At 38.6% G+C, this 14994-nt stretch overlaps 1 protein-coding gene across 10 annotated transcripts in view; it reads left to right on the top strand.

The window, feature by feature from the left end:
- Positions 1 to 14994, top strand: part of ttll5 (tubulin tyrosine ligase-like family, member 5) — a 66319-nt gene that overhangs the window by 18395 nt on the left and 32930 nt on the right. For all 10 annotated transcript variants that reach the window (XR_001425467.1, XM_015036350.1, XM_015036349.1 and 7 more), the window contains exons 14-21: positions 3900 to 3981; positions 4185 to 4246; positions 7657 to 7739; positions 9927 to 10022; positions 10149 to 10240; positions 10897 to 10959; positions 11491 to 11639; positions 11887 to 12142. Coding sequence is in view for 9 of the 10 variants with exons in the window: in XM_015036350.1 (XP_014891836.1) it covers positions 3900 to 3981; positions 4185 to 4246; positions 7657 to 7739; positions 9927 to 10022; positions 10149 to 10240; positions 10897 to 10959; positions 11491 to 11639; positions 11887 to 12142 (883 nt within the window). In the remaining variant the exon portion in view is untranslated. The remainder of the gene's footprint in view (positions 1 to 3899; positions 3982 to 4184; positions 4247 to 7656; positions 7740 to 9926; positions 10023 to 10148; positions 10241 to 10896; positions 10960 to 11490; positions 11640 to 11886; positions 12143 to 14994) is intronic.

Raw genomic sequence — 14994 nt, 5'->3', positions numbered from 1 at the left:
CCTATTCTGTACTCCACAGTTTCCTCCCTTCCTTATTCTCAGTATGTTCTTCCACTCTATAACCTACAATACCCCCATGCTTCTTTTACTGCCGGGCCTCAGCAGCTGTTTATAATAGTAAACTACAAAGTATGTGCTTTTTACTGATAAAAGTAGTAATTATTTTGTGTTTTTGTTTTTTTTTCATATACAATCTCTGGCATGTCTGGAGAGAGAGCCTTGCAAAATCATTAAGCACGTTATAATCCTAATTTACTTCAAATTCTTCCCTTTGATTTTGAAGTTTATTAATGGCTTTAAAACAATAGGATTTCTTCCTTTTAGCTCAAATTATACCGTGCATCTACATGTGCGTACAATAAAAAGTCTTTTTATAGCTCAGTAATGTCTCATGTGGGATGAAATAAAAACTGTTTTTACGCTGTAAGAAGTGTATATGGGTGTATGAGTCTTTCTGCGGGGAGAAAATGCCACCCATGCAGCTCCTCACCGCTGCTGTGTGATTAATGGACAGGCTTTTTGCTGAGAGATGCTGATTATGAGATGTTTTGACTAAGATCTGATTAGCCAAGCCAAAGGCCTATTTTATTACACACAAAACATTCCACTTACTGGTCCTGTGTTCCACCAAGCGTACCTCATTAAGTGCTGAGTGTTGGTTGGATCAGCCCCTCTGTGAGCGTCTCTCCGTTTCAGATACTTTTCTCAGCAGTGCAGGGTTCGCATCCCCTGCAATGGCAGTGTAGCTGCTGTGTAAGCGATTAACGGTTTTTGTTCCCGCCGTCACAATAAGACTACAGAGTGCTTACTGCAACTTTAATTTGTTGTTCTCCGAGGATTTCCACATCTGCCGTGCTTCTTCCAGCAGCAGTGAACCAGTTTAGCTGCCATGATTTATCCCAGAATGACATGAAAGTAATTCAATTGTCCCATCGCATGAAGAAAGCACACTTGAAAGATGCCCTTGTTATTGTGGGCTACCAGGCTCAGTGGCCAGGGTGGGGTGATCATTGTTTTTGGGTGTTTGTCTCTTGTGGTGAACTTTTCCAGCGGCGCCCTCCTATAATAAAGAAAGAAAATGCTCTTCATCATCCCTTTTTTTTGTTTCTGTCACGGTTGTCCTGTCCCCTCCCCTCTCTCTTTGAGGGGTGTGATGTAGATGTTGAGCTCCTCACGCCTGCTTGTCTGTGATGCTTGTTGTGGGCTGTCTGTGGGCACATTTAAAAGCGGTCCCCCCCGGCAGCGGTCGAGCCACAGAACAAACGTGTCTGACATTAAGCTGCTCGGCAGGCTCGCGGGGCATCGGCGGCGTCGGCTTCTAATTGAGGGAAAAATTTGTGGCACATGGAGTCTGCTTGTCGGAGGCTGGTGAGGTGGTTGTAACACCTCCCCATTTTCCCCCTGCTGTTGTTGTGCCACTGATGAGGCAAAGTAGGCTCAAAACCTCAATTATTCCAGTGCTCTGTTCTCCAACACTAATGTTTTATGATACATACACTCCTTCTCTCCTTGTTTCATGTCGTCTGTATGTGTTTTTGTCCCTTCACTGAATTGAATAGAATAGGATTAGCTGACAAGTGGAAAATAAAATCCTGTAAGGTCTTGCACTGTTTAACATCAGGGGGTCCTGTCCATCTTGTGCAGATGTGTTATAGTTCCTGGCTCTTGAATGGATGGCAGATTTACTTTCTTTCCGTCAGTAAGAATCAGTTTGAGTTTATGCGATTTACACTCCTTAAACAATGAAAGCACGATGCCTTTTAAATATTCTAGTTTGATTAATACAAAATACATACTTGTGTGGATTCCAGTCCTTGTTTTCATAGAAAATTAGACAGGACACAGTGTACTTTTGAGAAACACGATTTGAAAAGTCAAAGGAAATAGTAATTAGTTATTATGAAATTCAAAAATATACAGCATACAATCAACAAGGTTTTCAAGGTTATCAGAGATATTTTTTGAATGATCTCCAAAAAACATTTTTGTCAACATTGTTCGTTTTGAAAAGTCTGGAATTTTATTTTATTTTTTCCAGAAATTAATAAGTGTGAAAAAATAATTGAGATGTGGAATATGTGACATTTTCCACACTTTTCCCTCATTCCATGTTTTAAAAGAAATTAGTCTGTACTGAATGAATGCATTTGCCAAATATTTTAACCGTTGATATATTGGTTTTTGACTAACTGAATTCACACTCATTCAAAAATGGTATTTTTACTACTTGTTTTGTCTCTAGACAACCTTAAAGTTAGATTGAACCTGTTTATTTATACTTTGTCTAAAATGTCACACACACAAAAAAAAAAAAACACTAAACTGCATTTTTCAGGAGATTTTACAAGAAAATGAGGTGCCACCATGAAGAGTAGCTGTGAGTTCAGTTCCAGCTTTCTCCAGGGAAACCCCTACCTTGATGCTGGTATAGAGGGGCAACTATCAATGCTTACATTGATAGTTAAATCATTAATAGAGACATGGGAAATCATTTTATATCCAAATAAGGTGAAGCCGCTTAAAAGGAAACAAATGGATTTTCTGCATTTCCACAAACAGTTTTTTTTTATCCCTACCAGTACTTGATAAAAACAAATATCTTCACCAGATATCTGACTTTAAATATGGACACTTTTCTTCTTGTTTAAGCAACCATTAATTTATTTTTTCTGATTAGTTTGCACTTTATTCGTGCTCTAAATTACAGTAACACCATTTGGTTAAAGTGGAACGGCTTAATTTTATCAGTGTTACCTTAGGTGCAATTTGAGGCCATTGCCGGCTGTCATGCTGGGTTTTGTGTGCTTAACACTGGCATTGACCTGAGATGCTAGAGCAAACAGTGCTGGTTATTGCAGCTCTGAAACCGCCAACCCCCCCAGCCTATTCTCAACACAGTCTGTTCTTTTGAAGTGCCATTAGAAGGATTTTTCCTCTGGCTTTTTGGCCGGGCGCTACCCTAACCCTGTAAAAGACTGTGGTTTCCCTGCACGCTTCTGCTGGGGCCGGTGGCTTATTGGGTGACACTCCCCAGAGCAGTGTGAGGCTTTTCATATGGCGCATATACTCTGACAGCTTCAGTAAGCCATATATCAGTCAGCCAGTGAAACGGGAGAGAAAAATCGAGATGAAATGGATGATTTTAAATTTTTTTTTATTTTACTCTGTGAACTTTCTGACCACTTTGTGAAAGGCTTTTATTGTGTCACTCAGTGCTTAGCTGTTACTGGAATGAAATGCTGTATATACAATACGCCGCCTAAGGCTTTCTAATTCCCCAGGTTTTGCCACTTGGGACACACCCTCACATTTCAAGCTGTGAGTGTGACTTTTATCGAGATGGACTTAATTTGACCTCAGGAATTAGTTGAAACTTTTTCTAATGGTCCTTAGAATCATTCACACGTTGTTGAAGGGTAGTGTGGATATTCAGAATTTCTTATCTTCTTCTTCTGAATATGATGAAGATTAAATACCAATCTTTGCCAATCTCTATATTGGCATAAATTGGTATGCCAATACACCAATCTATCTATGCAGAGGGTGGGGATTTTCTTATCTCCATCAGCTTTACATTCAGTTCAATTCAAATTAAGAAATACCTTATTTATCCCAAAGGGAAATTGAATGTCATAAATGGTATCATGCAAGTTGAATGTTGCAGCCAGTCTTGCAACAAATCAGGTAAAAACTGGTTTTCATGACTGTCATGACATCAAAACCAGAGGGAATAACTGTCCAAACATGTAATGCCTTAACCAAAAAGGTATGAACCAAAGTCTACAGAAAAAACAAATCAGAGCTAACATGACAGAGATACTCCAACATGCTGCCCCCGTTCTAAACTAAATTAACTAATTAAAAATGTTAATTTGTTCTGGTGATTGTCCTTTCTGTAGAACTGTACGGGTTTGATGTCCTAATTGACTCCAACCTTAAGCCCTGGTTGTTAGAGGTGAACCTTTCACCCTCTCTGTCCTGGTGAGTGACTCAGTTCTTTCCTTGCTTTACTTATTAGTAGAATCACTCATTTAGAGTATTTTAATTATCCAGCCTTCTAAGAAGACAGCCGATCATAACTCTGTAATAGCTCTAGTCACAAAAATACTAGAGCAGCTCAAGTATTTAGTTATTTGAAATATTTGTTTGTATAAAAATGTCATACCTACTCTGTCTTTTTACAGCGATGCACCCTTGGATCTGAAGATAAAGGCTAGCATGATTGCAGACATGCTTTCACTTGTGGGTGAGTGCATGCTGAAACAATGAACAAATACATGTTTTATTTTCTTTCATGGTTTTCCACTAGTAATTCATCTTGACGAACCGAGGCATTTCAAAACACTTTGAAATGCCTTGTTGCTGAAAGGTGCTATGCAAATACAATTTGATTGATTGATTGATTGAGTGATTGATGTGTGGATCATGATGCACGCATACTACCTCCAAAAGTATTCACACCTGTTCAACTTTTCTAAAATTTTTAGTTTCAACCACAAACTTCAAAGTGTGATGACTATGATTGTATTACAAAAACAACCCTAAGCCGTGTATAAATGTGGTGTGTGGAAACTAAGATCTAATTTTTGTTTCACAATTTTTTTTTACAAAAAACTCCCCAAAAAATACAATCATGACATTGTATTCAACTCTTTTACTCTGATACCCCTAAATACAGTACATATATCAACTAAGCCACATAATTGGGACATAAACTCCACCTCTGTCTAATGTAATCTTTAAGTAAATACAGCTAAGCTATGAAGCCCTCAAAGGTTCTTAGGCAACATTATGAAACTGCATGGTTTGTGGCAATAAGGAGACTTTGTACTACTTCTTTTCAATTGGGAATTTATTCCATAAATCCCAGACTTTTAGAGTGCATGACTAATAGCTGTTTTGTTGACAAATTCATTATGTATGGATTTCTCCACCTCCTCCAGAGCCACCACAGCACGCTTAACTCCTCTAATTATAGAAATGTGAAATACATACGCATACCACACTTTCAGATGTATTTGTAAAATTAAATAATGTTTTTTTTTCCTTCCACCTTACATGTATGTACTGATTTGTCACAGTTCCAACAGATTTTGGGTTGTGATGTGAAAAGTTCAAAAAGTATGAGGCACCGTGGCTTCAGGCACAGTTCAGACTTTCGTTCTTAACACTAAATCAGAATGTTGTCATTATTATACATCGTTTGTTTTTATTCACCACCCTATTGACTTTGCTGCTGGTCAGTCATTCTTGTGGTGTGCAGGTTTCAAGCTGTTTGAGAGAGTTGCGTATTGTCTAATGTTTTCCAGCATTCCACTCTTAAGCTGAGTTTGCGCAAACAGCTTTAAAAAAAGCTGCATGGCTTTAAAGGAAGCATTCCTGTGTTGAAATATTAAACCGCAACGTTTATTAATTAGCATTAAATTACACTCAGATCAAATTGCCTACACATGCCTGAATATTTTTTTAAATTGTCATTAAGCCTGAGCCCAAGGCTCAGATAAAAGGTCTATCTACGATGCCTCCTTTCTTCATTCATTTTTTTCCATATTTATCCTATTTAGGGTCTTAGGTTCCCGCTATTCTTGATTTGATGTTTTCATTCAAAGAATTACTAAACCATGTTAGATCTGTTACTACTGACAATTCAGGTGTGAAAACATGTTGCTTAGAATGTATAATATCATGTAATTCCTCGCTTATTGCTATTCAGGTTATCCTCTGCCCACTTATGACTTCTATAAATATTATGAGCTCTTAAGTTTATCTGTGGTCCCAGGCTAATGATATTAGAGGAATGGCTAGTATGTGCATGTGTACACTTGTGCATGCCCAAATGTGTGTGTGTGTGTGTGTGTGTGTGTGTGTGATATGCTGGGCCATGCTGTGGCTTGAAACTCTCCCCTCTGGCTCATTAAATGAAAGAGTAGAATCATAAATTGCCAGTTATCTTTGGACTGAGACGTTCCTTGCGGGTCTGGAGAAAATGAGCAGTGGCATGTAAAACATAGCACATCTATTATGTACCAAACAAAGTCGCTGTTGGCTGATAGCGCTTGGGCTGCATCCCAGTCCTGTAAATAATGACAGCATTCCATTAGCATTCATTCCCTGACTGTGTGTAGCTGTCAACTCCATGTCACCAGTGTTTGCAATAATTGCAGTGTTTAGGCAAGAGCATGACAGGGGCCTGATGCCTGACGGCTCGAACGAGGCAGAACAAACAGCCTCGAGCTCAAAGCTGTCAATAGGCTTTATTCAGTTCATATAAGAGTGCAAGATATGACAAACAAATTTATTCAGCTGTTCACTGGGCTTTGGGAGGGTGTGGGAAGCAATAAACAATAAAATTAAACTCGTAAATATTTTCGTCAGGGTGGGAACACTTTGCTGAGATGAGATGAATGTGATGCACTTCATTCATTGGCTGTTTTCTGTAAATAAATGTGGAATATTAGGATTTTCTTCACTTCTTTGACCCTGTGTTTGTTTTTATATGCTGCCTTATAAAAGGCTTATCACTCATTCGGATTTTCAAACGTCTATGTATTTTATTGGGGTTTTATGTGACGGCTCAGCACAAAGCAGTGAGTTAGGAGCTGCAGAGATTCAGAGGTCAAAACAGAGAAACTGTTGACTGGACAACTAGATGAAGTCACTACAAACTAGATGAAGTCACTACATGTGGAAGAAAACCAGCCCTGAACACACTGTTTTTGGTAAAAATGTACTGCTGGGATGCTGGTCAGATTTGTATTGGGTAAATATTTTTAAAAGATCTTTCCAATTCAATTCAGATTTAATTTAAAAAATGCTTTATTTATCCCAAAGGGAAATTAAATATTGTAATTCGTATCATGCAAGTATCTTAAAAGTGTCATTTTAGATGGTGACGCTGTGGGCAGGAAGGATCTCCAGTAGCAGTCAGTGTTGCAATAAATCTGAGGAGGCCTATGACTGAAGAGTGTTGCTGTATGACATATTGGTGTTGCTGTAATGATATGCTAACAGTTCAGTATCCGGGCAGCAGAGACAATATTCCACAGCAACATGTCCTACTTAACACCATCAGTTGTTGGCAAGCACTGCTAATCCACTTCACTTTCTTTTACTGCTTCTCTTTAAATCTCTCTCTAGTCGTATAGTCAGAAACTTTGGCAGAGAAACATTGGAGTAGAGGATATTATGATGAACGAACGAAATGGTTCCTCTTTTTCTCTCATCCAAACTTGAGATGCCTCAACCAAAAATAATTGACAAAAAATTTGCAAATCAGAACTGAGGTAACAGAGCTACTCCAACATGCTGCCATAATGAGCGGCATTATTCTTAAAGAAAATAAAAAATTTCATTCCACTTTATAGTTGGACACTACTTTGTGTTGGTCTATAACGTGAAATCCCAATAACATACATTGACCAAATATGGAACTGTTAACTGTTTAACAGCGCTAGCTGCTGGCTTTTTACTTCTCTAAATAAAACCTAGGGGTGAAAACTAGCCAGGTGATAGTATGCACAAATTTTTAGGTGTTCTTCTAACTTTGATATTGTGATTTTAAAACTCTATCCACCCCGTTTTGCTTTCTATCTTTTTTTATTTTTTGAAGATTATGGTGCCGACACTCGAATAAAACCAGTTTCTCTCTCTTTGCAGGCCTTGTGGGTCAAGACCCTCTGTTGAAACAGCCTCGTTCAGATCGATTCACGATCGACAAGAAGGGGGGACCAAGGCTGCAGGTAGAGGATGTCAAAGCTTTGCACTCATTCACCCTTCCTTGGGTCGCACCGCATTTTGTCCTCATGCAGCAACAGGGGGATAAAACAGTACATTCCTTCAGCTGCCACTGAGCTCTTCCCTCACCCTCCTGGAAAATGTACTGTAATGCAAAACAACTGCTAATGTAATTAAAGTGTTTGAGTGACATCAGCTTGAAAAAGCTGAAAACCCTGTGCCTTAGTTTTTTTAATCATTTCTAATCAAATGACTAATGTTCTCTTCGGGTCGTGTTGCCTAATGATGCCACGACAGCTAATTCGCTTGGCTCCTCTCCTTGACTACTGCATCAAGTTGTGGTGCAGCACTGCTGGAGGAAGATTACTAATGCAGACAGATTTCTGCTCCACCTCATGTTGTGTTAAGGAGCTCATTTAGACGCATAGTGACAATGTTTTACAGTGGCGTGTCGATGCGGTTTGTGTGTTGTCATGTGCCTTTTGTAAAGACTTAAGGGTAACACAAATGTCCTCATGCAGAAGTGTTGTTTTGCTCCAACAACCACTTTGCAGAGCAAGCTGGTTTTATTCGGTCTCAGACATATTAATCTTTTGTTTTTTTCCCCCCCTTGTAATTCCCTGATGCTTGTTACTTCGCTGCTAAAAAACTACTTGCTGGTTTTTTCTTGATTTAATTATGTGGCTTAACAATTTTTCACTGTGACAGACAGATGGCTTCTATTGATTCCTAATGCTGCGTTTTCACTAGGACTTTTCATTACATTAGCAAAGTGGCCCTTTACAAGTAAAAGGCTCATGCTGCAATGCACCACTGGCCTCAAAAGGACTTAACTATGCAGAATCTCAGATGTTCAGTTCTTGCAAATAATGTGAACTCCTTGACCCATTCCATGTTTTACCATGCCGTAGCGTCAAATTTTACGTTTTATTGGAATTTTTTGTGATAGACTACACAAAGTCATACATAAATTGTGAAGTGGAGGGAAATTATAGATTTTTTTTGACAACCCGAGTTCATTTGCATGTAATTTAATATTAGTATAAATACAGCTATTCTGTGAAGCTCTCGAGATACACCAAGAAGGGCAAGTTGTGGAGAAAGCAAAGTTAAATTATATAACAATATCCCAAGTTTTGAATGTCTCATGAAACACTGTTAAACCCATCTAGTATTTGAAACATTATGGCACAACTGCAAACCTGGTTACGCAAGGAGAGCATTATTGAGTAAAATAGCCAAAATGACCATGGTAATTTTGAATGGTTTAAAAGTTGATGTTTACAGATGCTCTCCATCCAATCTGACTGTGACAGAGTGGGCTAAAAAGTCTCAAACTCAGTCTGGTCACAAGTTATCCCGAGTCACATGCAGCTGTAATGTCAGTGGTTCCTGTAAAGTAGTAGTTTGGATGGGCTTGGTACAAACTTCTGAGATTTTCAAATGCATATGAAGAATATATTGAAAAGTTGTTTTTTTTTTCTTTTTCATCTACGTCACAGTTATGCACAACATTGTGTCGCTCTGTCACATGGAATCCGAGTAAAATTCATTGAATTGTGTGATTGCCATGTGACAACATTTGTAAACATTCGAGTAAATTATTTTTTCGAGGCATGCACTCCATACATGGCGCAAAACCACACCATAGCTGTCACAGAGGCTTTGTGAGAACATTGGGCCTGCAGGGAACCTGTTCTTCCATTTCACTCTTTAACAGTTGAAACTTTTGCTGTGGGATTAGGCCATGTCACTGTTTGGCTGCCTTTACAACCCTCCAGCCGCATCAGGCAAATTAAACATAATCCCTCTGCTATTTAGATGACAAATTACGTATGCGATCCTGTGGGGTTGTGCCCAGCTTACTGGCCGCTGTCCCAAACTGCATGCCAAAGTTGTCAGTCAGAGGGGCCAACCGGAATGCCAATGCATTGCAAAAATGTGCTATTTCTGTCACAGGGAGAAGAGAGAGAGAGAAAAAAAAAACGAAACTCTTGTTGCCTGTGGCATAGTTTGCACATTTTTCATTCATAAATGGAAGTTAAATATGTAGATGCAAAGGAATTATGTTTTAGTCATAGTAGTTAATTATACTTCTTCTACAAGACTGAACCTTAACATCCTTTAGGGCTAAATATAGATAATTTTTAACATTGGGCATTAATTATGTTCCTGTTCTTATTTCTTTACAGCACAGGACTGTATCAGCCGTTAGTTCGGAAACAAATGGCGACAAGCAAAAAACTAAAAGTCTAGAAGAGAGCACTCTGAACCTGACTACTGAGGAGGTAAGGCAGGGCGTTAGTTGTTGTCAGGAAAGCAGCAGAGGCCACGCTGACTTTCATGCACTGTCTTAATAAAATATGGCATCCTTTTTAATACATCATGTTTTTTTCTTTTTCTCTTGAATGTAGATCAAAGTGCTGAGGAGGATAAGGGAGGAGTATGAGAGAAGAGGGGGTTTCATAAGAATCTTCCCCACCCAGGATACATGGGAGCTTTATGGGTAGTTAGAGCTAGAAAAGAACAGGCAGATACCTTAAAAGGCCTCAAGCTGTTTGTTACAGTCCCCTGATAACATGGAAATTCAAGATAATTTAGGATAATCTGCACAAATAAAGTCAAACCAGGGATCCTACACATCCTGGAAAAGTTCAGAGCTTGACCAATGTATCGAAAACCAAATAGAGTTAAAAAACAATCCATCTATCCGTTTGTGTTTGGATCCCCGTAACTGTAACCAAAAACATTAAAGATAAAGGAGCATAGTCTTTATATGTAAAAAAAAAAAAGTGATATCTTTCAGGATCACAATTATTTAATGTCAGAATTAGGGCTGAAACAATAAACCTGATTAATTATTTCAATCGATTATTGACCTAATTATCAGCTATTTCAGCAATCAATTAATTGTTAACTTGAGTATGCAGACTCAAAAACGGCCAATTGCTGGAAGAACAACAAGGTCAGAGCAGGAATTAATCCCAAGCTCGACAAAAATTATATAAAGGAAAGTCTATTTCAGGTTATTTTGCTGGATTTCATCCATAGATGTCCTAAAAACTGAATTTTATGACATTTCTAAAAACACATTGAACTTAAGGCTTGAAAAAGATGAACACTATTTTGAATTGTATTTGTTTTTCCACCTCTTTCTGTCAGAGCATATCTGGAGTCCAAGCCGTCACTGAACTCCTTGCTGGCAAAGCGACTTTTCCATGGAAGGTAAGCATTCCCATTGCGGTTGGAAGGCAGGAATACATCTTTCCTTCGGCTTATGGAAAAGCTTGGATTCTCTCATGTTTGTATTTTATACTTTGATTGCACAGGTTAGAGGAATTCTTAAAGAGATGAAGCAGCTTTTCCAACATGTTCCTCGTGTCTGCTCAGCACTCTGGTGTTGATTTGGTGACAGGAAAGAAAAGAGTGGTAGACAATTAATGCTTAGTGAGGAACCCATTTTTATTTTAGTAAAGCAGCCCCCATTTAGGTTATTTTGTTTAGTTTTGTTTTAAGTCTTCTATTTTACATATTTGTTAGGTAATCAGACTGGTTGGTTACTGCTTCAACCCGCTAGATGTTGCTGTTTGTTATTCATCTTCTTTGTTTTGGATCATCATACTTCAGGAGAAGCTACACAATAGTTTAGTGTTTTTGACAAGCGGCTTGGAATTTAAAAGAAGTATCTTCCTCCTTTCTAATTGTTGAATGATCCAAATCCAAATAACAATGCCCCACATGCTGTTCTGTTGCCAGACCCATGAACAGGAACACTCACCTGATGGCGGACACAATTCGTGGCCGTCACGTTGTTCAGTATGAGAGGAAGCTGCTGTCTCTGGAAGCACAAAAAAGGAAAGAGCGCCACCTGAGTCATCACACTGCTACGAGGAGAAAAAAACGGAGTAGGTCTGATGTATTCTGCATGTTACTGTGTGTGGAGTTAAGTAGAACAACATAACATGTTACAGCACTTTTGGTTTCAATAAATAACTCCCCTGTGTCATGGTAAGGTTGGCCAAAAATGACTCGGAATGAGTTCATTTCTTCGCAGCAACAATAAAAAGCCCTTTCTGAGCGTATGCGCGTTTTATCCCGAATGCCTGTGATGTAACTGACATTTGTCTTTTCTTGCACTGCCGCACACTTCAGGGAAGGAATCCAAGGCCTTCCTGGCTGAAAACAGAAGCCCGGAGACCGAAGAGTGTTCTCAGGAGGAAATCGAGGAGGTGAAACAACCTCTTGAGCCACTCCCGCTCAAGGTTTTGGTAATGGAGCAAAGTAAACAAGCGGCCACACCACTGGAGCAAAGCCACAACAAACCTGAGTCCAGCTCAGACGCAGCCGTGCAAAATGCCAGGCCCGCAGTCAACCTCCTGAACGTCCTTCAGCAGGGGCGGGACCTCAGGTCAGTCTATATTCTGGGCTAATGTTAGTGTTGGATACTGCTCTTATATTTCACATTTCAAAAGAATGTTTATAAACTCGCTCTGACTAGAGATGGTGTTCAAGGAAGAAGGTGAGCCTTACATTGCAAGTATTTATATGCCTTGAATACATTTTTAACATTTTGAAGAAAGTAAAGGATGTTACTTTGTGTTGAAACTTGGTGGGGACGCATTGTGGAGAAGGAGAGTATGGATGGGTCTGATGCACCACAGTTATGTGACCTGAAGGCATTTTTAATGTGAATGTGACTCCCATATAGTCTTATATCCAATATTCAATAAATTAGGATATACAACCTGATGAGGCTTGTCAGATTAATCGTATCTTTTGAAAATAACCTTTCTGCTGGTGTTAAATACACAAAGAGACATAAAGATGTTAAAGATCTATATAATGTCTTTTACTTAGTGATGTAATTGGTAAAAATTTTACTTTTCAGTCATTCTATGTAATGGAGTGAGTCTGTATATTTGCTCAATGCTTGCCTACAGTTGAAAAATAGTTACACAATTCAGTAACATTTTTTGTGAAGAATTATCACAATAATATAGTTGCCTTTTGTTGCCCGAATACATGAAGTGCTTAAAAAACATCAACAGTAGATTTTGTAACAATCAAAATGTTAAGGAATTTAAAAAAAAAAAAAACTGAATGAACATTTTCTGCGCAAGTCAAATGAATCCTTGTCAGTGCAAACTTTGTATTTTTCAATCATGTGATTCTGAATTGGCATAAATATGTGCCCTGTTGAATGAGATATGTGTCGTTAACATAGCAAACTTATTTCTTTACTATAAAATTATACAATAAGGCAGGTCTTAATTCATTTTCACATCTTTTTCTGTCTCACATGTGATGCTGATGCTGTCCATATTTCTGTACTTAACATCAAATGCAAAACCGTTGGAATGACAACTTAGCAATCAACAGAGCTGGACCTCAGAGCAAAGATTACGTTCAAGTGTATCAGGAATTAACATTAGAAAGCACAAAAAAGCACAAAAACATTTCCCACACCAAAAGTACGTAAAAACAGAACATTCAGCCTGTTACAGTTTTATGTGTTTTGTTTTCAGGCTTAGTGTTTATTTTGCAGTAACTAAGAAGTAATCGTCTGAACACTCGTGGTTGCTTAGCTAATTTAAACACCTGCTCTACTGATAATCTGTCAGAAAGTAGATGTATCGGTTGCCTTATTTTTGTGCTAACTGAACCTAAACATGTTGAACTGATGTTAAGGTTGTCGAAGTCGAGCTATAGCATAGTTAACCTACTCCCCACTTTCTTTATATATATATATACATTAAATTAAAACTTTTTACTTACCTATGAAATGTGATTCCCTTGGACCTGTATATCTTGCAGGCATAGCAAAACATTGCGTCCCTTTTTCAGATTCTTTGTGTTTGTCATTTTCCAAACCACCTTTACTCCCACTCAGTACAAAGCAGCAGCGCATGTGGCGCACTGCCGTGCATAGTAAGTCACGTGACATCGAATCTACAGGATCACTGAGTAAACTTGCCATTTACCTTTTACAAAGGAATGCTAAAAATCATTAACTGGCTGCTAAAGCTTTGGACATAGTGCACAGCTACTGCGGAGTTACTGTCCATAAATAGATGCAGGCACATAAAGGAAAAAATGTGTGTGAAATATAGATGGGGACTGTCAACTTCAGGCCAGAGTTGGTGGGGACATGTCCACACTAGGCCTTCAGCTGGTAGAGCCTATATGGTCTCTACCAGGTTTGTGCTTCTGGAAGCTGAGATTATGGCCCATTTTCTTTGCAAAGTAGCTCTGGCTCAGTTAGAGTATATGAAAAGTCTTGGAATATAAATTTTCAAGTCTTGGCACTTATTCTTAGTTAAAATTTTGCATCTCCACAGCACGTTGCTGCCACTACCATGCAACAACTCCTAGATTTATGTTTGTAGGCTGCATGGTGGAGCAGTTCTTAGCTCTGTTTCTAAATTCAATTAATACTTATGAGCCTTTTCTCAGTTGCATGCTCTTCCTGTGCATGCCTGTATTCCATTCAGGTACCCCAGCTTGTCCAAGATATGTAAGCATAATCGTTTTCTAGAAACAGTCCCTAGGTTTGGGTGAGTGTGCCTGTGCGTGTTTGTTTGTGCTTTTTGCCTCTGTGTTGCCCTGTGCTGGAAAGCTGAACTGTTCAGGCTGTACCCTGCCCTTTGGCTGCTTGAGACAGCCACCAGTCCCCTTTCCACCCTGGAGAGAATGTGTACAGAAATGGGTGTATGGATCAATGTTTATTTACAGAACAACTGTACCTTCTTAATTTTTTAATAACTTTGCAGTTAAATTATATGATGTGGTTTTCCAGTTATGCGGTGCTGTGTGCAGAATGTGTTTATCTAATCTTTTAGGTTTTTACAAGTTCCAATATAAAAGTTTTCCAGCCTTTTGACTTTTAATGAGTTCTACAGGAGGTCATATGCAAACACTATGAACTGTAGTTTCCTGCATATTTGTTTCCAAGACTACAGTCTCCTGATGATTTTAAATGTTTCCTTGATATTATAACCCGGCAAAGTCTTACAATAACAAGTCTGAGTTTGGTGAAAAATCTATGGGATTTCTTAGAGAGTGTATGAAGCTGGGAAATGATCATCTAATAGCACATGACTGTTTGTGTTTCAAGGGATTTTATTTTAAAATATACTGTTTTCTGTCAGTTCTCTTGATAAGCTGACCTGTCTGAAACATTTTAGCCACTTTTGGTAGAAAGTAATACTATATTTATCTTATAGTTCAATAGTTTTTTTAGTTCCTTAGATGATATAATTG

The sequence above is a fragment of the Poecilia latipinna genome, unplaced genomic scaffold, assembly GCF_001443285.1.
Source record: "Poecilia latipinna isolate Pla-1442-1.1 unplaced genomic scaffold, P_latipinna-1.0 Scaffold365, whole genome shotgun sequence".
Lineage (NCBI taxonomy): Eukaryota > Metazoa > Chordata > Actinopteri > Cyprinodontiformes > Poeciliidae > Poecilia > Poecilia latipinna.
This window is presented reverse-complemented; position numbering and strand designations above follow the sequence as displayed.